General features: G+C 46.0%; 1 protein-coding gene across 1 annotated transcript in view; it reads right to left on the bottom strand.

Moving 5' to 3' along the window:
• Positions 1-26,484, bottom strand: part of caskin1 (CASK interacting protein 1) — a 61,483-nt gene that overhangs the window by 31,690 nt on the left and 3,309 nt on the right. The window contains 1 exon segment of the mRNA XM_037475643.2: positions 1,828-1,879. Coding sequence (XP_037331540.2) covers positions 1,828-1,879 — 52 coding nt within the window.

Here is a 26,484-nt window from a genome sequence, read left to right on the forward strand (position 1 = left end):
TGTTGAGCCGCTTCCCTCTGGCACGAGGCTGCAGCCCATCAGGACCAAGACCTCTTGCCACAGAAACAGCTTCTTCCCGTCATCAGCTGGTCTCATGAACCAAGTCCGAGTCTCCACCGACCCAGACACAGGACCCCAGGACGTCTGCACAGTAGTCCATTATACAATTTGTTTCAACATAGTCTTTTCTGGTTATATTGTTCATTTTTGCTTGTATATTTGCATCTTATGTTATTGTGTTTTATTTCTTTTGTTTTTCTTTTTTATTGTATTGGTCTCGTAATACTGCACCAATCACCACAAACAAATTCCTGTATGTGTAACATACGAGGCAATAAACAGCATCTGATTCTGAACATCGATGAACTGAGGGTTGAAGTTCTAAAACAAAAACACCGGCAACACAATCTGACTTCTTATGTCCCCCAAAGAGCGACTCCCCGGTTAGAAAGAATGCAACTTTAGGGCACTTTCTGCCTCTTTATGTGCCATCACTACCTAAATGACTCAGAAATGACTATGCGTGTGAAGACCCGTTAGCCACGAGTGCTGATTACCAAACTAAATTCGCCTTGACGCATCATGTATCGCGGTCGTGCTCTTTGTTTATGTCTTACCCAAACACAGCCATGTTGGCGTGTTGACGTAGGAAGCAAAGGGGCACTATCTGCAAACACGCTAATTAGATCCCACAGTTCCAGCGCCACGGCAGCGCTCATTACTTTTGATCTTTACAGGAACCACTTTGCTGCCTTTCAGCTCCATTTAAATTATTCTCACACTTTGAAGCTGTCGTGACTCAGAGGCAAAATTGTATTTTGCGCCATTTGTATGCAGAGTGAAACCAAAGAGAGGGCCAATCTTCCAGACACCTGTATTTGTCTGTTTGATTTTGATTAGCTCAAGTCACATCCCTGTCCCACATGTGGAGAGCGGGTGAAGTAATTCTCCGTGTGCTAATATTCAGGGTGGACGGACATAACACACGACTGTCTGCTGTGTAAAGTAATTAAAAGGAGGAAAGAACCGCCACAGAGTCTCCGTTATAGACAAGCCACGTCAAGCTTGTAAAATGAAGACTGTAAACTTTACTGCTGAACGACAGATTACTGCCAGACCCTCAGAGGCCCTTATGTACGCTTTTTTCTATATAGAGGAAGGTTTCTTAAACATGGAAAAACACGGCCAATGCCATACATTAGACCGGTTACACTACCGTCATATCGGTGTTACGCCATAACAACTGAAGTTAGACAGGCTGCAGAATTTATTTTTACACTAGCAGCCACAACAAGCTAACACGCTAACTAACTAAAGCGCAAACAAGCTAACGCGCTAACTAGCTAACGCGCAAACAAGCTAACGTACTAACTAGCTAACACGCAAACAAGCTAACGCGCCGGCCAGTTGCGAGCGAGTTGGCCAGCGTCTGGGGAGCCGGCGGTTAATTTTGTGGTCAATGAATTAATGCGTATACTTGAAAAGCTATACCGTCACATACCGGGATACCGTCAGAATCTTTCTAAATACCGTGATATTTCTTGGCCATACCGTGCAGCCATAGCGTACACGATGTACAGGAGACTGTACGTCACACTTACGTTTTCTATGGAAGCAGTAACTTGTATCCTACACGCTGCACGCATGCTAAGTTTCTATGACATCATCAACACAAACACGCCGCAGATTTTCCTGCTACGGAGACACTGGCCAAACTATTGTGAACATTGTAGCTTTTGCTATGAATGAGTGAGAGGAGAGGACGAATGTTTAAAAAGGGAGGCGGCGGGGGAGGAAGGGAGTGAGCGACAATAAGAGGTCACTCACCCGTCTGTGTCCTGGAAGTTGACGTTGACTTTCTTTGCCGAGCCGAGGAGCTCTGAAACACAGAGAAGGTGCAACATTAGTTCATTTTGTAAGTCATGTTAATGAGACGGTCGGCACCGTTCAAAGATACTACACAGAAATAACCAGTGTTGGAACCTTTTTTAACCTTCTCTATCCATTTCCCCCCAAAATAAAAAAAATAAAAATATTGAGTGACATGTAATCCATGTTTGCTCTGCGTGGTTACACATGAATTCAAATTCAAAACCTGCCCATTTAAATCTTAATTAAGAAAGCAAAAGAATGCATACTCAATATGCAAGAGATGAGTAAGATAAATCCAAATGTCATAATGATGTGTTCAAAACGTTTGCAAATCACAATATTTTATCAAAGTTTACATTGGTATCGGGAGGAAAACAAGCAAATGGGAACATCTCTATTTTCAGCCATGACGTCACTGATTTCGTCAGGCCTGCTGACTGGAGGATGGCGTCTCCCATGATCCAACAACGCTCATCAAACAACTACGCCTATCAGCACCTGCACGCCGTTTACGCCACAGTAACGTATCTACAGGTAGAGGGAGTCCAAGCACATCCTTTTTGTTCATCTTCTGCCCCTGATGTCAGTTAACATGCAGCCAAGATGAGTCTGTGCTCTCTTTTTCTTCTTCCTCTCTTTCACCACACACGCACACACACACACACACACACACACACACACACACACACACACACACACACACACACACCCTCTCCAGGGTGCAGGAAACAGGACAGTCCCTCCATTGTGGAAGAGAGAGCTCCCAGCGCCACTGGCCGAGGAACATTGATTTCCTAACAGGCTATTTCTGGCTGCTAAATGCAGGGATTCACACACACTCTCTCACACACACATACTTACAGACAACGAGCATTCAAAGGCCGTATCTACCTGCTGCGAGAGGGGCGTAACCCCATGGAACCTAATAACCACTCACATGGATGAACACAAAGGTGAGGCCAAGTTGCGTCCAAGGAGAGTTTGGTCAGAGAAGCACAAAACGCTTCCTAGGGCCAGGAAAGGAGATGAGGATAGGAAAGAGGGAGAAAAGGTTTTTAGGTGTTACCAGATGAGACTATAAAATAACAAGAAACACAGTCATCTCTGTTTGCAGTATTGCACGTGTGCAGCAGCCGGTGACCTTTTGACTACATGAAGTCATCAGACCTTGTCTGTGTCGCTTGGCGCTGTCCTGCATTTGCTCCCAAAGCGGAGAGCACATTTTCTAGAATTTGACGACATGGCTGTTCGATTAGCTGACTGCTGCTAAGAGATGAGTGTGTTAGAGTGTTAGAGTTTGATTTATGGGCACCAAAACAGATTCACAGAGTTTAGTTAAATATTATAGCCCAGTTACGTCACTTTTTTATAATGCACTTACTGCGATCCCAAGGGCCACAACGCTAGTCCACGCCACCGGTGAACAGGCGGCGTGCAGGGTGCTCTCAGTAGACTCGTCAGGCTGAAGGCACGCCACACTGCGTGATAAATACCTGCTGTAACAGGTTTTTCTTTTGCATCAGTGTGACTGCGTGTGCGTGTGCGTGTGTGTGTGTGTGTGTGTGTATGCGTTGCTCGGAGACGCTGGACTGCGACATGGACAACACACACAGTCGTAACAAACAGTGAAACCATGGTTATGATGACGCCACCAGGCTGAGAAGCACACACAAAGATACTTTGGAACTAATAAATATTATTCTTGTCCAAACTTAAACGACACCTGTGTAAAAGGACATTTATTAAATAAAACGTACAAAGATTTGCTTCACGGCTACTCAAAGGTCTTCTTCTGCAGCGCCAAAACATACAGCTGAAAGATAACGGAGTCCAGGCCTGGAGTCGCTGTCAAAGCATCTGAGAGCCCTCGTATGTGTTCACAGCGAGAATATGTGGCACAAAATAGAAATCTTCTCTAATCTCGTTGTGTGCAAGTCGTGGCCTTAAAAAATAAAAAGAAAGATTAATGTAGAATGTAACCTACGTGGGTTGAACTTCTGCAAATGATTAAATGTTGCTCTCAGGTTTAATAGAACTACACCTATAAATATGCTGAAATATCCTGTTTTTAAAAGGTGTGTCAAACATTATTTGATATGACAAATGTAAATGACAGATATTTCCATATCCCAGATATGAGCCTGCTGATTGTCTTTCTACCTTCTTCCATCGTCATGTGAGAGGAAAAGAGAACCTTGTACCTGCTCCTCTTCATGTGCTGAGCTGTTGTATAACACAACCCAGTGGAAGAGTTGGGATCCATTTGGTTTAAAGAGGAAACCAGAAGGAAGCCTCGTCTCTCGTGCTTCTCTCCTTTCTATCAGCACATCTTTTCCTTCTGCTGCGACTGGCAGAGTGGATGGAAAACAGCGCTCGCTGAAAGTAGACCTCTCGTCTGGGCCCTGATTGATCTGTTCCCTTTACTGCCCCCCCCCCTTCTCTCTCCTCACTTTCTTCGCTCCTCTCCTTCCGTCACTCCCCTCCAGGTCCGCACATTAAAAAAAAAAAAAAAACTCTCTCTGGTGTAATCGCTTTGCTCTCAGTTCCATGGACAGGCAGGGGAGCAGGGATTCATGCGTTCAGGTGCAGGTGGGCGAGTCAAAAGAAGAACGCACCTATCTGTCCTCCAGACAACCGCCGCTAGTGCCACAGATGATGCTAATATGCTGTGCAGCTTCACCTTCAGTCAGCTGCACTCCTCCAGTGTGCGTCGCCTACATGCGTGAACCCCCCAGTCATTTGTGAAGCACATGACTCGGATTTCCCAGTAGAAATAATCACCGTTAACAATTTGTCTGCATATATTATTGGACTGAACACTGTGTGTGCGTGTGCGTGTGTGTGTGTGTGTCGGCGCGGTAACCGCGGGAGCTCTTTGATCCTCGTTGACCCTCCCTGCTTCCTTTTTCCTCATCAACACTTCCTGGACTCTGCTTCTTGAGCAGGTAGCACACACACACACACACACACACACACACACACACACAGTCTGGGTGTGTGTTCCACTCAGATAGAAACGGGTCATTATGCTCAGCATACAGCATGTATGGTTGGCATGTTCTCAGCATAGTATGGAGGTATGACTTATTATTCATGCTTTAATGAATGTACTTCACAGGTGTCCCTGGAAGCCTACGGGGGATTTAATAATCATCTGCCTTAGCAGAATGAGTAAGAGCATCCGGCTAAAACAAAGCGTACTTTCACATGTGAAATGAGGGGTTTATTTATCTGGCCAAACCACATCTGGTGGAACAAAGTAAAGATTTTAGTCCCTAGTTTTAAACGCAAGTGTAATCACCTGCACGGACATTTTGTGAGAACAGAATAAAAGCTTACATAGCAGACTTGTAGTTTGTACAACACGTCCCCAAGCAGACACTATTAGTCGTTACGCCCCCCCCCCCCCCCCCCCCCTCCCTCCCCTAAGCGGTCACGTTTCAACTCCATCTTTAGCTCCTTTTCGTTGGAAGCTCTGTGGAGCTATACTGGGAATTCACAAAACCCTATGGACCAATAAGATTGATTATTGGTTCGTTTTTGTCCCGCCCTCGTCAGACCCAGCATTTACACGCCCGCGCAGTGGTGTGAAGATATCTAATCCGACAACACACCAGTGCGTGGCTCCACTATGGGTGTGTGCGGGATTTGTATGCAACATCAGCATAAGACGCAGTAGAATTATCTAAATATTGTCTATATACTGTATGAGTGCATTATGTGTTCTTCCTGCAGACGCCACCCACACACACCCACACACACACACACACACATAGACTCAATTACTTCACTAAACCGATGCCGCAGCAGGACTCTGGGAAAATACTGATTTCATGATGCTGCTGCAACCCCTCAGCCTGGAGCCCAACCGATCCTCCGCCTACACACGGCACACGAGCGCTAGGCCGCACAGAGGCGGTTGCCAGGCAACAAGCATCCTCTGGCTCTGCCCGTACATGAGGACGTGTTCTTCACATGATTCAGAATCACGTGCACACACACAGAGAGACGTAATGAGAGAGGTGGCAGTGTGCGTGTATTTCCAGAAGGAGACGGAGACTCCGCGGCAGCAAAGTAGCTACGCTTCATTAGTCAACTCGTTAATTACTGTAAGTATAGACTCTCTCTCTCTCTCTCTCTCTCTTCGCCCGTCGACCCGTGTGGGATGCGGGTGGCAAAGGCACTAATTGTGTGAATCAAAGCAAAGCCAAAAGGGAGCCATTAAAAGAGAAGGGCAGTGCAGGCCTCTCACGCCGCGGATCAACAGCAGCATCCGCGTTACAAATGACTGAGGTGCGATCCGCGAGGCGCGGTGGGACAGGATGTGGTGAAAGCTCTGAAGAAAGTGGTCCTTGATGGATGTTTTGGTTCTACCTCTTTTAGGACTCGTAGTCATTAAGTGACGTGGCACTGAGCCCCGATGTTGAGTTAATAACCATTCAAACAGACGCACAAAGTCGTGAATGTGATGCAGTTCAAGTGGACTGTGGCCAATAATCGGTCATTCATTCACGTAGATGTAGACGTTCTCTCTTAACGATGGAATAAACCGGACATTAGAACTCGATTAGACTAAAATAGATCCGACCGGTGTATAATCGCTCTCTCCCCCGCTGCCTAATTGACCCCTCGGACCATCTCTGTCACTCGCAGTGCCGCCGTGGGACGCTTCCATTGACTGACAGCTGCACTCTAGGGGAGAGCAACAGCCAACAATGGCCCACGGGATGGCGGGATGCAGCCCCGAATGCTGGCTGACGTGCATTAGCACACACATGTCAGAGTGCTGCTGGATTCATTTACTATAAATACACATATACACGTCATATCCGCGCTAACTCTCCACACACACACACACACACACACATCACCCTTGAGCTCATACTTGTGATACTGGAGCATCTGTTTGTGGAGCCTCTGCCGAAGGAGGGAAGAGGTGTGAGTGTGTGTGTGTGTGTGTGTGTGTGTGTGTGTTAGCCTCCCCCATGAAACACACAGAGCTGCCCAAAGTTTCCTTTTACCTCAACAACTGTCCCCCATATACACAGGCTTGGGGGGGCCACATGTCGACCTGGTTACTGAACGTTTGTGCTGCAGTCCGTTGCTTTCAAGTCACTGCGGAGCTTTGTTCAAACTGAGCTGCAGTCTGAAGCCCAGCGTTTCTGGTGAGACGGCCTGCAGGATCAGTATCAATGACATCTTTTGTGCACGAGTGTGTTTCTGTTTGTGTGCACAGGAGGACAAGTGATGATTAGTTCCCATCCATATTTGCTCAGCTGCACACACACACACATGCGCACGCTGGCAGGTAAACAGGAAGTGGGGTGATTGAATTAGTGAGGAGAGACATTCTAAATGGATGCATGTCCATGTGAGAGGGGAGGACAGATACTGATGGAGAGACAAAGTAAGAAAACAAGGTGGGGACAGGAAGTGCGGACACAGGAAGTGATCGCCATCAGCACCATCGCTGTTTAACTATATTATCAAATAGGTCCCACATATGCTAAATGCACAATGCAAAAGATTTCATTGATTTTTTTTTTTTTTTATCAGTACATTGTAGCAGTCAATGAGACACTGTGTTCATTCGCTGGTAAATAACTTGCTGTGTGCCAACAGGCCTGAATGTAATAAACCAAGAGGGAGACTTTGAGGGGGCGGGGCTTTTAATCTATGATTGCTAATTGACGGTTTGCTAAAGCTCTCGCCCGACCAGTCATTGCCTAATCGTGGTTTAGCAGCTGTAATGAGGGGCGGCGGGTCTCTGCGCATGCTGAAGTGTTACAGAGCTCAGACTGCGCTACGCTGCCAAAAGCATCGGATAATCTCCACTGGAAGGTAAAATAAACACATGTTGGGTAAAGCAGCAAACAGGATTTAATGTTATAATGACAAAACAACAACTTTTACAGTGTAAAGAAGTGCAATGTTATTTCTGTCATTATAAGGTAAGTCGAGTCACTTAAACTTTAATAAACATATGATATAATGAGAAAGAAATGTTTTCTTTTCGTTTTACAGAACGTTTTAGAATCTATAATTGTTCATTTATTCTATGCTTATCCATCTACTATACAAACCATGTGATCTCATTTGAGAATTACAAGAACACATGCTGTCTTATATATTGTTCATCCATATTCATTCATTAATCAATCAATACATTCTTTCATTTAATAATATTAATTCTCAATATTGCAATTAGCACCTTTCAAGCGTTTCTCGTTTGTTGTTCTTTCATATAACTCTGACGACATAATTGTCAAATAGACATATGTAACATCTCCTCATTCCAAGGGATGCACACGAGAGGCTTTATTACGTTTATGATGCTCAAAGCCTCCTGCTCTGAATGGGTCCGATTTTGGCCTCGTAACGATGTCTTGAGCTTCAACTTTCAGCACAAGTTTTGGTGTCGTTGAATCACGTGTGTACTTACGTGTGTACTTATGTGTGTACTTACGTGTGTACTTAACTTGCATGGTTCGTGTTCTGAATCGAGTCGGAACATTATACCACACAGTACTTCATCGCACTTTGTTTAGACATTTGTTTATATTGCGTGTTGTTACGCTCCCCAATGTCAGCCGGTGAAGCGCGTGGTATGAGGAGTGGTGTGTAGTGCGCTGTAGTGTAACACTTTAGGCTCTTACCAGGGCGCTGAGTTTATTTCCATTATAAGCTGCTATTTATACACACGGTGAAACTCTAACCCTCTGCTTTGACCGCACGCTCACTCACACACACCATCCGTTTACCAAAGGAGGCTGTCTCCATGGATACCAGAGTGGTCCATGATTGAACTTCCGCTGAAACAACTCTCGTTATCTAACCAACATTGGGGGGTTTTTTTTCAGAAAAAGGACGGGCCGGGTTGAAACTTGACCAGCTGGGATCCGGTTGGGGAACGCCTCCACGCTCTCTACCTCGGAGACACAGAAGCAGAGAGAAGCAGGGCAGGGCCACACAGCGAGGACCTGAGAGGTCAAGCCTGGCATTATGGATACATTTTGTCCATCGAAGATCTTCTAAACAAATGTGTTATCCGCGGTATATTCACGTATCAGTCACGTCTCATGTGTAATTTATAAGCGTTAATTGCTTTGCTAAGCCCCGCCCCTGCTGCTACGTCAACCTCTCAGAGCTTCCATGGAGTGTTAACCATTTGTGTCCGGTCAGCCTCTCTATGGAGATTCAATTCAATTAAGTTCAATCAAATCAACTCCTGGTATATTTTCCAAGTCAAGTTTCTATATTTCGAAGTAATTCCACCATTTTTTCTATTCGCCATCAAAACCGTCCTCAGGGATTGGCTGACACCACAACCAGCATCCAAATGTGTGTTTGGAGGATAAAGGATGTCAAACTGATTCAGCAGTGAAAACAGGTTAAACATTTGAATATAGAAGCTAAGGCTACAGCTTTAAAGTGAGCCACCACATTACCTGGGTGAAATGATGGAAAGTAGAACAACCCTGTTCATGTAAAGCTGGTGGAAACTTATTCATGTAGCAAAAATAATCAAAAATCAAAAGCAGAATTTGGATCCATTCCCTACATCTTCCTAAACTAGCGTAGCATAGAAGTGCAAATACCAGTTAATGATGTAAACAATCAGCGTGATGAGATGTCCCACAGGCCATGTCCCTCTCATCAGGACTTCTATTAGTGGAGCATCAAGCACATCTAAAGGCCTTCATCTAAAGGCTGGCATTATACTTCTCCTCTTCCACAGAGCAGCTTTGAGTGGACTTTTGTCTGCAGCACATGATTGAGGGACAGTCTCTTCAAGCCGGACCCAGCTGGCACCAAACTATATTGGAAGAATATACAAAGAAATGTGTTTGTATTGTATTGATGATCATTGCTCATAAGGCCGTGCACCGGGGAGCATTACGACGGCCACAGTCAGAGATACACAGGCGCTCCATGGTTACCTAGCAACAGCTTCCTCATTCGGTATCAAGGTTATCTCCCTGGTGGCTCACACACAGACACACACATGTGGGTTTGAATGTTCTGCACATTCCTGAAAACGAGCATCTGTTCTGCTATATATGTATATAATATTTAGACGCAGGTTACAAGACACAACAATAATTTGATGTTAATACAAATTGATTTATTTCATGACCACAGAAGCATTTAAGTATTTGGGCAACAGGAGTCACCTCCTCTGGTTCCAAAAAGATTTTTATAGAAGTCTACGAGAAGGATGACTATTTGTCACTTGATTTATTCCCTCAGTAACCATGAGTTCATGGTCTCTTAAGTCTTCTTAAAAACAGCGTGATTTTCATTTAGAGTCAAACAGACCATCAAGCAGGGGGAGCTTTGAGGCGGGTCCTACTGTGATTGACAGCAGCTTCTTCTGGAGCCATGCGGCATCACTACATGGTTGTATTCTAGCGTCAAAATCCTGTTACACTTTCCATCTGGGGAGCGGAAGACGAGAGCAAGCGCTTCATTTAGGATTTTTTCCACCCCGTTGCGTCCCCCCCCCCCCCCCACCTTTCAGGTAGCACGGAGCTTAACGCAATCCCCATAGGCACGACGTGCGGTGACACCGAGGCAAGCGCGCAGACAGGACCGTGATAGGCCCTGGGTAGAGTCACATGGGTGCTAATCAATAGAGGCCACGCGTCTTGCGTTTCTCCCTCAGTGGTTTCCTTTCCTCTGCTGTATTCCCGACCCTCCAACCCTCGCCTTGTCTTCATTATTTTGTCTCGTTATCTTTTCAACACCACTTTGAACGGCTCCTTCGTGACTCCTCTTTTCCTGCCAACTTTTCATTGGGGCGAATCCAATCGTCCACGGCCATCTTCAGCCTCCCGATGTGATCTCACAAACACTTCACTACCAATCTGATACGTACACGGCCATTGACCTCGATTCAACCCACCCGGATCGTCGCAGCGTTAGAATCACAAACAGCGAGTGTTGGATGATACTTGAAATGAGAACCAAATTGATGCTGGCCTCGTCATATTCTGAATTAGCAGCGGTAGGTGGGGGGGAGGGGTTCTCTAACCACAAATCCTAACTTTGTGTGTAAGAAAGTCAAATAACTGCGAGTGAATCTGGGCCAGGGTGTTCCCAACTGCTGATCCTGCATTACGTGGGAATTCATTCATAAGGATGAGAAGACAGCACTGCTGTTCTCAGACACCTGATATATGGACCCGGACTGCTCCATATCTTAGGTTTACAGGCCTGTGAAGGCTCTATTATATATATATATATATATTTATCTATTATACTCTTTACACAAACATGTGAAAGCAAAAAATGCTATAATAATAATAATGTAAATAAATAAGAAAGTATTTCTACTAGCTCTCCTGTCCTCTCTGAGAAAATAAAATACTCCTAAGCTTTGTTTCGGCTGCTTTTTCTGACGGAAACCTTCGCCCCCCCCCCCCGATGATGTGTTCAATGACTTCTACCACGGCAGCTGGTTCTGGCGAACAAAAAGGTTTGAATCCCGCTGACAGGTTTTCAGGTTCAGAGGGTGAAACGTATCGACGGCTTAAAAAAAGCCACAACGTCCAGCACCAACAATGCAAAGGCCTCTGAGACAGCTGTGCAACACAGTTACTGTCATCCCCGGTGCTAATGGACCTACAGCAACGCACATCTGCGTCCCGGGTCAAAGCCATTACAGGCAGTAATTCACTAAAGGCATTTGGTGGTGATTGACAACACAAACGCTGCGTTTCAGGGGCTTACGTACCAGAGGGCGGGATGAATTCAAGGCCAAGCGAACACACTGCTGGCGATGCTCGTTAGTGAGCAGTCACAGGTCACAGGTCAGCAGATGACGGTACTGAAAGCAAAGTTAGGGCTTCACCGCGGCCGATTGCGACTCATCACCAGCGGGACGTGAGTGTTGATTCCAAACGTGATGCCAAAATCAAGTACTTTAGTACGTCAGCCCAAAACAATCTAGGCAAATACCTAAATGAGGCTTAATGAGGTTTAGAGGGGCTGTAATGTCTGTCAAATGATTGTCTCAATGGAACATTATCAGTTTTGCTAGTGAGCGTCAGGAAGTGATGTTGTTGAGCATCTCTGAGCATGAAATGATACAAAACTAATGCGTCTGCAGCCTTACCTGGTAGCGCAGGATTCTCCATTAGTTGGGTGATATTTTAAATATGAAATAGTAAATTTGTCCTTGAGGTATCTAACTAAAGGGATTCTCTGAATTTCTCTGTGTTTGAATGTAAACTGGAAAGCTGCCGGAGGACGAAACATGTGATTCCCTCGTTTCTCTTTCTCTGCCTGCGCTGTTTAACATCACCGGGGCCACGACCCTACCGCGGACACGGGGTCAAACGCTGCCTTGGGTTCTGCCCGCCGTGGGACGAGCACGGACCCGAAACACACACGTTTAGAGCGATGAACCTCGCGGTGTGTGTGCGAGCAGAGGGGTTAAGTGGTATTGATCTTAATGATGCCCATAACATGACGGTCCCTACCTCCGACGGGTCATGTTAAAATGGTGAGAAGTAAGGAAAGGTGATGCAGGACCAACCTGCCCATCTTGTGATTGAGACGGACACAGACTTTGATACCACACAAAGACGTGGTATGTGCGTATTTAAATCCCACATTGCCAGTCGGCAATCTGTCATATGGCCTGGGGTGCTCTGATGAATTTGGCCTCCATTTAAGACACCATTCATAATTTAGTTTGATTGAAAACTCAACTCCTGGCCTTGTGTTCTTACCCAGTGCTCAGGAAGACGGAAACACTGCGAGTTACAGGCCAACCCGGCTTCAAAGGGGACATGTTTTCTTTTTTAATAAGGCTCTAAGTTTGTGGAGATGTGAAGAGTTGTATCTCATAAAGTATCTGATAAAGAGCCATTAAAACCCCTTTCATTTCATTTCGCTGCACGTGTCGATGGCTTTTTGTGGATTACCCTGCGTTACTTTTAATTGGAAAGTCCTCGCTGTGAAATGGGTTTGTTTTCCTGAGTGGGACCAAATAAACTTGGTGGCCCCTCTTCAAGTGCAGAGCTTCGGGCGCACTGTGACGACTAAACTGAACCGACAGTGATGTCCTCACACACACACACACACACATCATTCCACACACACACATCATTCAGAGTGCAGTTTCCACTTTGATCCCCCAAAAGCATCCAAATAACTGTAATTTACAGGCTGACACACACACACATTGACTCTACAAATGAGATTGCCTAGTAATATGTTGCCTTTGTCAAAAACATGCAAACACATGAGGCAAACACACACACACACACACGCACGTAGGAAACGGAAGTTCTCCACAGTCAACACCCGGAGGACATTTAAATCACTGCACATTAGGTTTGCCCCTCTCTGGCCTCCTTCAGGAGCCATATGTTTGTCATCGAGGAAGGAGGCAGGGTGAAGAGGAGGAAGGTAAAGTATACGCTGTCGAATGAAGGAAAACAAAGACACACAAGCTTAACAAGCCAGAGCCAGCTCAGAACCAGTACCATAGTACTGGTAGGTTCTTTCAAGAGTAACATATTGATTTTTACACATTATAGCACTTACGGAGCTTTCACTTTACCCCCACAAACATTAATTGTACAAGTAGACCAAGTAGTTTCAGAGTTATTACACTTGTTATCATGGGTGTGCCAAAAAAAGAAGCTAGTGTCCAAAGGGATCATTATTAACGGAGCCGGGAGAATAATGCTGTTGCCCTATCAAGTCAGCCAAGCTTGTTGTTTCCAGCTAAGCTAAGCTAACAGGATGCTATTCCTCTTGTTCTACTATCGGCAGGAAAGTGAACAAGTGTATTTCACAAATGTACAAACTTCTGTTCCAGGGAAGGAAGTCTCATGGTACCGTGAGAAGAAGATTATGATATGAGAAAGAAAAAGGGAAACTAAGTGCAGGAAAACAAACGTCAACAACACAGAAAACCAATGAGATGAGATGATGAGGAGAGACCAAAAGAGAAGATGAGGAGATGGAAAAAAGAAAAGCTGCAGAGTGGCGTGAAAATAAGAAAGCGGGGGGGGGGGGGGGGGGCTGAGGTGACAAATTCATCACACGTGTGGCTGTGATGATGTGGCAGGAACGACCTCCGGGTCGCCCCCCCCCCCTCCTTACCACCTCAACCTCTCACACCCACATGCTCCATTTCCTTCCGCATATTTATATATCAATATCATATAAATACACTGCTTCCACCTCGCCCCCCCCTCCCCCATCCCCGTTCTTCTCCATCGCGCTCCCCGTCCCTGCAACCCGACAGCGTGAAACACTGCACTCCGCTCGCTGCATGTAGACTGCTGAGAGCAGGAGAGGGGGAGGTGAAACAGAGAGATGCAGGGAGGAGGTGCAGAGAGACAAAGATAGAGAAGAAAAATATAAGAACATGCACAACCTTTAATGTAGAGCTTAGTTAGCCATGGGGCCTTAATAAAGCGGAGCAAGGTGTGTGTGTGTGTGTGTGTGTGTGTGCAGTGATTTCTATGGCCTCGTAATGCCCCTTTGCAATAAAATGGGGGAGAGGAGAGGGGAGGGGAGGAGAGGAGAGGACAGGATAGGAGAGGAGAGGAGAGGAGAGGAGGGGAGGTGAGGAGAGATGAGGAGAGGAAAGGATAGAAGAGGAGAGGAGAGGAGAGGAGGGGGGAGGAGAGGAGAGAAGAGGAGAGGAGAGGAGAGGAGAGGAGAGGAGAGGAGAGAAGAGGAGAGGAGAGAAGAGAAGAGGAGAGAAGAGAAGAGGAGAGATGAGGAGAGGAGAGAAGAGGAGAGGAGAGGAGAGGAGAGATGAGGAGAGAGAGGAGAGGAGAGGAGATGAGAGGGGAGGAGAGGGGAGGAGAGGAGATAAGGAGGGGAGGAGAGGAGAGGAGAGGAGATGAGAGGGGAGGAAAGGGGAGGAGAGGAGATAAGGAGGGGAGGAGAGGGGAGGAGGAGAACTGTTGTGTCCCAGTTTTACTTTGACCCGTCTGTCCGTCCCTCTGCTCCCTGATGACACCACACACATGATGAGGAGCTCCAGAAGGCCTCTAGATGCCTGGGACCATCAGTGAGCTGTTCCCCCAGCAGCACTCACCCCCCCTGGGCATGACTCATAACCAACACCACCGCCCCCTACACATCCCCACCTCTACTTCTCCTCCGCCTCCTCCTCCCTCTTCACCCCGCCACTCTCCCCTCCAGCTCTCACCCTCTTCTTCACTTCTTAATCCTCTCCTGCAATCTTTCCTACTGCCCCCCCCTCCCTGTTTCTCCCGACCCCCCCCCCCCCCCCCCCCACCCAAACTCTTGTCCACCATCCCTGTTGGCCTGTAAACTCCCATCTCTCGGTTGCATCCTCCTACACCCCTTTCCAACAGTGCTGTGTTATCTCCCACTTTCAGGCTGAATGTTGGCCAGCACCAGGTTGGCACACACACACACACACACACACACACACACACACACACACACAAAACAATTCAAACAAGCACTGATTGATGTTCATAAAAATGAACCCTTGTGCAAAGACCAGCCCTCTTAGCTACTGTTGCTATGCTTTCTGTTGTGACAGTGTCATTTCTACGACCACCAACTCGCTGAGACAAAACGGTTGAAATTTCTAGCTGACGAAGACAAAAGTCTGTTTCACCATCTTTGTGTATTTCGTTGCAATAAAATCCTGTTTTAAATGTTGGTATATCTAATGATATTTTCTCGAGTGAAGTTTGACTTCACTTCAAGGTGAAGACTAACAGATATTTTTGGTAAAACTAAAACATTACGTCTCCTTCATGACAGCCCCAGACGGACAGTTCCAAATTGTGACGGTGGCTGAGCTGTGATTGGACAATTGATGTTTGGGGGGGGGTCAATTAGGGAACAGTAAGTTAAAGCACACGCACGAGTTCAATTGGCTCACATGGATTGGGGATATCATGTATTTGATTTGTCAAATCGCAAGAGCTATCGATATCATTTAATGGAATTATCTTCCTTATAGGTAAACATGTAATTGCTCCCCAGTGAACCCATCCGACCCCTGAAGTTGCTTATGTTGCTGTTTTCGTTTCTCATTAACCGCTGTGAGCAGACAAGAGGTGATTGTGTAACAGCAAAATAACAGTGCAGACACACCAAGGAATCAAAGAACTACAGTTGACCCACATATTTTGAATATGAAAATAACCTTTTAGGCTGGCAAAAGTGTTTGCCTGTTGAAATGAGCAGAAAACGTGGGACAGCGAGAGAGAGAGAGAGAGAGAGAGAGAGAGAGAGAGAAAGAGAGAGAGAGAGAGCGAGCGGGAGGCCAAGCTTTAGGAGGGCTTTGATGTGTGAGGCTGCATCCGTCCCACAGTGTAAAGGTCAGGCTTCCTAACGGAGAACGCCTGGGGAGAAAGAGCAGCACACACACACACACAGTGAGATCCAGGTATAGATCTATTTCAGTTGACTAAAGGCACACACACACACACACACACACACACAGGAGGTCTATTTCTGTCCAACTGTTGGGAGAGAAGGAGGGAGGAAGAAGGAGGAGGACACGGATGAATGAAGGCGTGACATGAGATGAGAAGTGGAGATTTGTTATTTCTCTTGTTGTCCAACGTCTCCTTGTCTTTTTGTCCGGTGCCATGCACCACCCACCATGTCAAATTCCTTGTGTATCTAACATACTTTGGCATTAAATGTTCCTGATGAGAGTCGGTCACCTGATGCTTTTCTGAAGCTACTTGTGGCACTCAAACATCAGTAAGTTGATGTCTTTGGGAATATTTTAATACTCTGACATTGCGTCAGGCCGCGACGTTTTAAAGCCGCGCTTTTGAGACTCTCCGACATGACGTCTCCCCCCTCAAAACACAAAGTACCTAAAAAAAGAAAGCCCAAATTTGGCCAAAGTCTCAAAGAGAAGGGAGGGATAAGAGACGTTTGGGGCGGGACACGAAGAGAGACGGGGGAGGAAGAGAAAGCCGGAGAGAGAGACGAGGACACGGTCTTGGGAGGTTAAATTGGGGACATACTGGGATTTCTCAGGGGGGGGAAAAAAGCGTCTGCTTTCATGCAGGCAGCTGTGTTAAGTGTTCGGAGGCCCACGCTAACGACAACAACAGCAGGTACAACGTTCACCACCAGCAACCAACTTAGTTGAGCCAGTTGTCTGGGAATGGAAACCCGTGGAGGATGAAAACGCTAAAATCCATTTACTTTGGAAATGGGAAGTCGGAGCTGGGAGCTCACACACCACTGCGGAAGAAGCAGAAGACCCTAATGGACATCATGTTATTGATGGCGTACAGACAGGGCTTCGCAGCAGCCATTTTCACTTCATTGGACGGGCGCAGGTGAAATTTTCCAGTTTGGGAACAGCATCAGCAAATTCAAAGGAAAGCAGTTGAGCACACAGGAAGACGTCTTCGAAAGAAAATAAGAGAAAAAGCTGATAAAACATGGCGGGGAGCGGAGGAAGTACAAGACGTGAGAGAGAAAACAAACAGGTCAAGGGTTTGCTGTGCTTCTCTGAAATGTCCTAACGACACACCCTCAATTCTCTCTCTCCTCACACACACATCCATGACCGGCCAAAGGGATGGGTTTACAATCTCAGGAAGCCAATCCCACAGACACACACACACACAGCCTGAGCCTCTCTCTCATGAAATCGTGCCGCCTGCATGATATCAGGACCCCGAATTTACCACGATAGATTAACCCTCTCAGAGAGGGTTGCAGCAAATAAGCCCTAAATAAAACATCACTCTCAATTTCGGGCTTGTTAAAAGTTAAGGAAGTCATTGTAGGTGTGTGCAGAGACGTGATTTTAATAGTTTTGCAAATCAAATCGGTCTGCCTGTGTGTGTGTGTGTGTGTGTGTGTGTGTGTGTGTGACTGAGACATGGGCGGAGAAAGAGAGGCCGTGTGTGTGTGTGTGTGTGTGTGTGTGTGTGTGTGTGCTCCAGTTGCACAGAGAACAATGGCCGCATTGTACCTGCTGCTGCAGCCTGCACCCAGGCTCTCTGCCCCTTTCTCTCCAGCACAGATCGCTGAGAACATTTGAGACGAGATATTTCCTTCCTTTGGTTGACTTTTCGTTGTATCCCCTCTCCACCCTGAGATGTGTGTGCATGCGAGTATCTGTCCGTCTGTGCCGCATACTAACGGACCCACTGGGCTCATTTGGTGCTGCATGCTCAGAGATTTTTTTGCGGTTAGGGGTGATTCACAATTATTCTAAAAGCTCTTTTTTTACTGGCTGATTTATTCCGTCACTCACAGTGATCTACATCGCTTCAGCAAAATGCGTTTACGGGATTCGAAAAATAATGACCTGATCTGCTGAACGATACATTCGGGTACTTGTTGTGTGTAGAAGCCATTCCACTAAACCCTTATTGTGCATAATGAAATATAGGATATACTGTGAAATACTTGTGATGATGTAATGATGATGTCAGAGGGCGTTAACTATTTTAAATGTCACCTGAGTAAGGCCAGGTGTGTTTATTTTGACTCCTACATTGTGGATGATTAAGTTAAGGTTCAGGCAGGAGGTGAGAAGAACAAGTCCCTGTGTTTGATATCTTCTCACCTCATCTTGACTGTAATGGAGCCCGGGAGGACAATTGAGTGAGATGCAACTCTTTGTTGTTTCGGAGGGTTAGAGGGAGACATCTGCACTCAATACGAGCATTTATATTTATATGTTTGGTCTATCCAGTCATCCATCAAGTAACTACTTACCCAGGGTCATAGTCTTCCTGCAGGATACCCCAAATGACCCCCCCCCCCACCCTGTATACAGTCTCCCAGGGTTTTACAACCTCACCTAAAATAAAATAAAAAGTTAACACCTGGAGCGGGAGGTGGCATTCTGAGGTCCGATACCGAGGTCCTCTCGGGTCCCAGAAGCTCCTTGTGGAGTAGAGAGAGACATTTTTCACTGTGAATTAATGTTTCAGCCGTTTAAAGTTGCTGAATCAGTCCATAAATGGATTGGACTTACCGCTTAACCTTCCCAAACTCAGACATCATGCTTCATGCTTTAAAATTGCAGATCCTTACATCTGAGGATCCAAACTATTAATCGATCAATGACCTAAATAGTTTCATATTATTCATTTGGTTAATAACTCATGAATGATTGGACGGATGATCTTGCCAATCCTCCCCAGTGATAATGAACGGATTCCTGAGCGTGATGATTCTATTCATCTGTGAACCTGCTACGCTGCCAAAGAACCAATGAATGAACCACTGCTGTGAACTGTACCCAAAAGACACCCACAACATGTTGGCAAACCGCCCTGCAACCATAGCAGCATGCAGAAGGGGGGGGGGGGGGGTGTGGGGTTCCCCCACCGTGGTGGGGTGACGGGGGCCGGGTGCAGAGGGAGGGGTGAGACGAAAGGAATGGAGAAGAGATGATGCAGGCAGACGACCGAAGCATTGAGATCAAAAGTGTCTGGGTAAAGAAAAAGGAGGAGGGGGGGTGGAGCGAGAGATCTGGAAGAACAAAAGATAAGAGGGGGGGGGGGGGGGGGGGACAGAAAGAAAGACAAGAGGGAGAGCGGGACAGCGGTCTGACTGGGAAAGGGAAGACCAAGTGAGCGGAGAAAAGAAAAAGGCCGAATGTGAGAGGCGTGCAGAGAGATTGGGATGAAAAGGGGATGGATGGGGGGGGGGGGGGGGGGCAGTAAATGAAAGAATTGGACGAGAGGAAAGATGAGAACGGGACGAAATGAGGACCAAAAAAGGAATGAGGGATGCTGGTGAAGAAGAAAAGATGAAAAAAAAAGCACAAGGAGAAAGATGGTGATGATGAAGATGAGAGTTTTCACCAGAGAGATGGTGATGATGAAGATGAGAGTTTTCACCAGAGAGATGGTGATGAAGAAGATGAGAGTTTTCACCAGAGAGATGGTGTGATGAAGATGAGAGTTTTCACCAGAGAGATGGTGATGATGAAGATGAGAGTTTTCACCAGAGAGATGGTGATGATGAAGATGAGAGTTTTCACCAGAGAGATGGTGATGAAGAAGATGAGAGTTTTCACCAGAGAGATGGTGTGATGAAGATGAGAGTTTTCACCAGAGAGATGGTGATGATGAAGATGAGAGTTTTCACCAGAGAGATGGTGATGATGAAGATGAGAGTTTTCACCAGAGAGATGGTGTGATGAAGATGAGAGTTTTCACCAGAGAGATGGTGTGATGAAGATGAGAGTTTTCACCAGAGAGATGGTGTGATGAAGATGAGAGGTGGTGTGATGAAGATGAGAGTTTTCACCAGAGAGATGGTGTGATGAAGATGAGTTTTCACCAGAGAGATGGTGTGATGAAGATGAGAGTTTTCACCAGAGAGATGGTGTGATGAAGATGAGTTTTCACCAGAGAGATGGTGTGATGAAGATGAGAGTTTTCACCAGAGAGATGGTGTGATGAAGATGAGAGTTTTCACCAGAGAGATGGTGATGATGAAGATGAGAGTTTTCACCAGAGAGATGGTGTGATGAAGATGAGAGTTTTCACCAGAGAGATGGTGTGATGAAGATGAGAGTTTTCACCAGAGAGATGGTGTGATGAAGATGAGACATGGTGTGATGAAGATGAGAGATGGTGTGATGAAGATGAGAGTTTTCACCAGAGAGATGGTGTGATGAAGATGAGAGGTGGTGTGATGAAGATGAGAGTTTTCACCAGAGAGATGGTGTGATGAAGATGAGTTTTCACCAGAGAGATGGTGTGATGAAGATGAGAGTTTTCACCAGAGAGATGGTGTGATGAAGATGAGTTTTCACCAGAGAGATGGTGTGATGAAGATGAGAGTTTTCACCAGAGAGATGGTGTGATGAAGATGAGAGTTTTCACCAGAGAGATGGTGATGATGAAGATGAGAGTTTTCACCAGAGAGATGGTGTGATGAAGATGAGAGTTTTCACCAGAGAGATGGTGTGATGAAGATGAGAGTTTTCACCAGAGAGATGGTGTGATGAAGATGAGACATGGTGTGATGAAGATGAGAGATGGTGTGATGAAGATGAGAGTTTTCACCAGAGAGATGGTGTGATGAAGATGAGAGTTTTCACCAGAGAGATGGTGTGATGAAGATGAGAGTTTTCACCAAAGAGATGGTGTGATGAAGATGAGAGTTTTCACCAAAGAGATGGTGTGATGAAGATGAGAGTTTTCACCAGAGAGATGGTGATGATGAAGATGAGAGTTTTCACCAGAGAGATGGTGTGATGAAGATGAGACATGGTGTGATGAAGATGAGAGATGGTGTGATGAAGATGAGAGTTTTCACCAGAGAGATGGTGTGATGAAGATGAGAGTTTTCACCAGAGAGATGGTGTGATGAAGATGAGAGTTTTCACCAAAGAGATGGTGTGATGAAGATGAGAGTTTTCACCAAAGAGATGGTGTGATGAAGATGAGAGTTTTCACCAGAGAGATGGTGATGATGAAGATGAGAGTTTTCACCAGAGAGATGGTGTGATGAAGATGAGACATGGTGTGATGAAGATGAGAGATGGTGTGATGAAGATGAGAGTTTTCACCAGAGAGATGGTGTGATGAAGATGAGACATGGTGTGATGAAGATGAGACATGGTGTGATGAAGATGAGAGATGGTGTGATGAAGATGAGAGTTTTCACCAAAGAGATGGTGTGATGAAGATGAGAGTTTTCACCAGAGAGATGGTGATGATGAAGATGAGAGTTTTTACCAGAGAGATGGTGATGATGAAGATGAGAGGTGGTGTGATGGCCAGTGGGCCGGCGGCTCTGCTCTGATAATCTGTATTGTCAGATTGGACCGTAATCCTATGATAACACACACAGCTGGGTTTAAGTGTCCAACTGGACCCCGCAGTGCTGAATCAAAATATGAATTGTGGATACAGAGATTTCCCGGCCCTGGTAGTGTGTGCTTGTTGCTATGGCAATGGCTGCTGAAAGAAAGAAGGAAGAGAGAGAGAGAGAGAGAGAGAGAGAGCAGGAAAGATAGGACAAGGAAGGAGGGATGAAACAGTAAAGACCAGAACACATGTTGGAACCAGTCACACAGACACACAAACACCCACACACACTATCATATGGAAAACACATGTTGTACATGTGTTGAACAGCTGCATACGGCCGGACAATTAGCGAGCACACAAAAACAAAGATGCTAATTATCCCGTGGGGGAGGGGGGCACTGTATCTTGATGTAACACATCAAAGGAGGCGAGTAAGTCAAACGTGGAGGTTGGTGTGTGCATAAACACACACATGCCCCCCCCCTGGTGCCCTTGAAACCAGTGCATTTTACGTTTGTGCTCGATGTGGACTTCAAGGTTTAAGGTGCTGAAGTAACGTATCCACCATTAATAAGTTCCTCGTCTCACTTGTTTTTGTGACAGAGGCTCCTTCTCCTCTCGATTCATAGCTAGTGCTTTGACCAACATATAGAATTGTGAGTCACCATTCAGTTTCAGTACATGAGCAAAGACCACGCCATCCACTGAAAGCGTTTAACGTGAGTGAACGTGTCGGATGGGTTGTGGGGGGCTACGTCGGAGCATCAGCCCGGGCTCTGCGGACCCCTTGAGGGCCCTACGAAAAAGGTGGAAAAAGAGGGAGATAAAAAAAGAAAAGAAGAGGGTTGGGAGGGCCTACTGCAGAATGAGAAGAGTGGGTCGAGCTGTATTTAGGGGAATACCAGAAGAGGCGTGTAGGAGGTGTAGGAGGTGTGGTCCTGCTCCCAAAATCACGCTAATTAGCTTCAAATCATCCCTCTTGGGTCACTTCTGGTTGAAAAAAAAAAAACCAAGATGGTCAAGACATCAAACGGCAGACCACAAGCCACACCCAGATGACTATGTCCACTTCTTCTTTTCGTGTAATCAGTCAGTGAGAAATGTGATCAGCCTGCGCCACATGGGGGGCACCAAATGTCCTTTTCAAGTTGGTTCATTTACCTGCTTTTTGTTTGTCATTATTTCATCAGAACTAGTGACTAGTTTGTCACTCATTTAGAACCAAAGAATGGGGTTTTAATAGGGCGCTTGGGCGGGGGAGGGGGGGGGGCAACATATCCCCATACTGCAGTGTGTATAAACTACAAAAAAAGTTGATCTTCTTCCTACAGTCCAGCAACAAGGATCATTTCTGATGTCTCGTGTCTTTTCAAAGAAACAACCCATTTGGGGTTTAGGGAACCAAGAACCAAGCTTAAGCCGTATTAAAATACACATTTCATTGTCAAATATGTCAGAGAGACAGAAGCTTAAGGTCAACCTAATGACATTCTATTCATGTTTAGTCCTGACACAAACATGTTAGCATGCTAACATATTATAGGCTGTATGTATTATTCCTAATTAGAAGTCACTCTGAACACTAACGCGCTAATGCTAACACACAGTGGTTTAGTGAGTAATGTCTACATGTAACAATCTTAGCTTGTTGCTAAGCTAACATTTGCTAATCAAAGTATCGCTCTGAACACAAAGTACAGCTGGGAATACAGCAAGAAATGAACTTAATGAGAATAGAATGAGTTCAGTGTGTGTGTGTGTGTGGGGGGGGTCGGGGGGGGGGGGGTCACATGGCTCAGCATGAGGTTTGTGGTGACAAACAGAGATGTTTCAGTTTATCAAAGACACAGAAACTGGGACCTGCTAAGATGCACCACGGGCCGGATGCACTCTGAATACAATGTGCCCTTCTCTCTCCACCACTTCGCTCCTTTCCTTCTTTTCATTTGGGAAGACGGAGGCTTCGAGCTTTCCCAGCTGCTCTGAAAGTCCTCCAGTCAGAGTTTGCTGATCATATTCAACTGTCGGTCTGCACACATTTTGGAAGGCTTTGCGCTTCCTGGAAAATAAATCGGACCCAGATATCTGCCTCCAAATCAGCGGGGGGGCGTCAGAAAGAGTTCAGAAGGCGGCCCTTCATTTGGGACGCTTCATATCCTGCTTCAAACATCACTGCTGACTGACACCTGAGATCTGACGGCCCACGGCTTTAACCCATGAGCTAGTGGCAGTTATGAACAGCCTTAACCTGTGGTCTGATTGATTCAAAATATGTTGAAAACATGTGATTAACACCACAAACCTACACTCCAGTACCTACAGTACAGAAGCAAATAGAATCAAATGCAGAGCTATTTTAAAAGCAGAACTACGTATCCATACTTTGATCCAGATTCGGTATTCAGTTCTAATGTGTGCTATTTTTGACAAGAATAATAAAAACAAGAATCTTTATCACTTGTTTTATCAAACCAACAGTCCAATGCTGAAAGACATTCAAGATTCACAATCAAGTAAAAATTCTTGGTTTTCATTTTCCATAATTTCCCAATGAATAAACTATTTGTCTATCCACCGATCGATAAAGTCAGCCTTTCCTTCACGCCTTTTTGGAGAGATATCTCAGGCTCACGCTTGTTGGAGCCTGCAGTGTAGCAACGAGGACGTGACCCCTCACCGGCTTCCCCCCTTTTCATTTATTCATAGCAGCAGCTAAGCAACAAAAAACATCTCAAAAGCTGTCTGTCAGACTTGGTATTTTCTTTTTCTTTTTTCTTTTCGTGGTGAACAAAAATAGGCCTGATGGTGGAAAATGAAAAGTGCTTTATAGAGAATGAACTACAAGGTATCAGTAGCAGCAACAGCTGTCGCTACCAACACACTCGCTGCAATGATGCTGCTGAAGGCAAGAAGGTTCAAACAAGGATTATTTCTGGAAAATCTTCAAAACAGTGAATCAAAGAATCACATCTGGGGCAAAATTGTGCCTAATGGCCTTCCATAAGTAGTCTGGTAGGAGCGGGATTGGGATGACACACACACACACACACACACACACACACACAGACAAGCATAAACAGAAGTCCAGACTGAACATCTGTCCAGCTGGCGAGTCCCTTCTGGTCACAGCTCACTGCTCCCCGTGTGAGGACGCTGGGATAAGGCCGCGCAGATATTCGGTCTCACCCGGCGGTGACCTACAGTGACCTTTGAACAACGGCTATGAGCATCATGTCCGTGGGCAGCACAGTTTGGACCATTTTAGGCGCTCGTGCCGTCTTCTTGTGTGTGGGTGAGTGTCCGTCCACAGGATAACCTCGCATCCTGGACGTGGTCGGCCCTGATGGGTCATGTGACTGCCAGCGCCTCGCTCTCTCTCTCTCACCAGCTGCAAGTGATCAACAGCTGCTTCAGTAGCTAAAAAAAGAATCCTTACCAAGTGCGGGACACGTTTCGGCCTCCGTCGTGGTTCAACAATCGGCATCCACGGAGTGGTTTGCTCTGCTTTTTGGGTTTTTTTTTTTTTTTTTTTTTTAGTGGCCCCTCGCGAAGCACGAGCACCGACATTCATTCACAAAGTCCCCGGGCGGTGCTGAATGTATTCACTGTGGGAGCAGGACGAAGCATTTCTAAGAGGTCCTCATGCCGAGCACAGTGCAGCCTTGTCCAGGCCGTGTGAGCTTCAGTTTAGGAGTAAGTTAAAAAAAAAAAAAGCTGCTATTAGCTGCTATTAGCTGCTCAAAAGTTGAATTTGAAGCGGCAAGAATACAGTCAATGTGATGAACTCAGGGCGTGAGTGGAAAGGCCAGGCACAGTGGCACTCTGCAGCAGCTGTTGAGGACACACACACACACACACAGACACACACACAAACCTCTGCAAGCTGACACACACCTACACACGCTTCCAGCTACGTGCATTACGTAAAGAATCCGTTTCTTTTCTCATATATTTGAGAATCAGAGCTTGTGTCAGCAGAGGATGTTGTGTAGTGTGTGCCGTGTGTGTGTGTGTGTGTATCTGTGGGTGCACCGCCTACAATGCTGAATTTCAACCTTCACACGCACACACACAAACACACGGATAATATAAATTCCAACACAGTCTGTACCTCTCTGTGCCAGTCTTCATTTGTGTCTATGTGTGTGTCTGTGTGTGTGTGTGTGTGTGTGTGTGAGTAAGCCAGTACAGTAGGTGGTTAATGCCACCTCTAGAATCGGTGCTGATTGAGCGCGGGGGGGGGGGGGGCGCCCCAGCTGCCCCTCTAATTTTGCGGGTGGTCTTCATATCCAGACTAAACCACTCCCCCCCCCCCCCGCCCCCCCCCCCTACCCCTCTCATGCTCTTAATCTGCTCTCCGGCTACAATAGAAAAGAATGGAGCAGATGTGCTGCTTTCCACCATTGACTGTACATCGCGCTTCAGGTCTGGGTTTGTTGACACCAGTACCACAACAGTACTGTTTCTGTCTAGTCGTGTCTTATTTCTTTTGGTTTTATATCAATGCATTCCCATATATTCTTTACTTTATTCTATCTTCATCTTCTGTCCCTTTCCCTCTTTGCTGCCTCATCTCCTTTTCCCTTCCTTCTTCTGAACTTAACACTGATCCATTAAACTATGTGCTTTATATTTTTGGTGCAGTGCATTGTGCGGAGAGAGGAGTGGGGGGGGGGGGGGGGGTCTTGATGTGAGCATAGCGTGGAATAAAGGAGAGGTGGATACGACTCTATTGCCTCCATGTTGGTGCTTTCACAAAATATTAAAAAATATGATTGGTTTTAATGAGAATTCTCAGTACTGGGGGGACGGGGGAGGGTGTAGAGAAAATAGTGAA

The sequence above is a fragment of the Pungitius pungitius genome, chromosome 12 (genome assembly GCF_949316345.1).
Source record: "Pungitius pungitius chromosome 12, fPunPun2.1, whole genome shotgun sequence".
Lineage (NCBI taxonomy): Eukaryota > Metazoa > Chordata > Actinopteri > Perciformes > Gasterosteidae > Pungitius > Pungitius pungitius.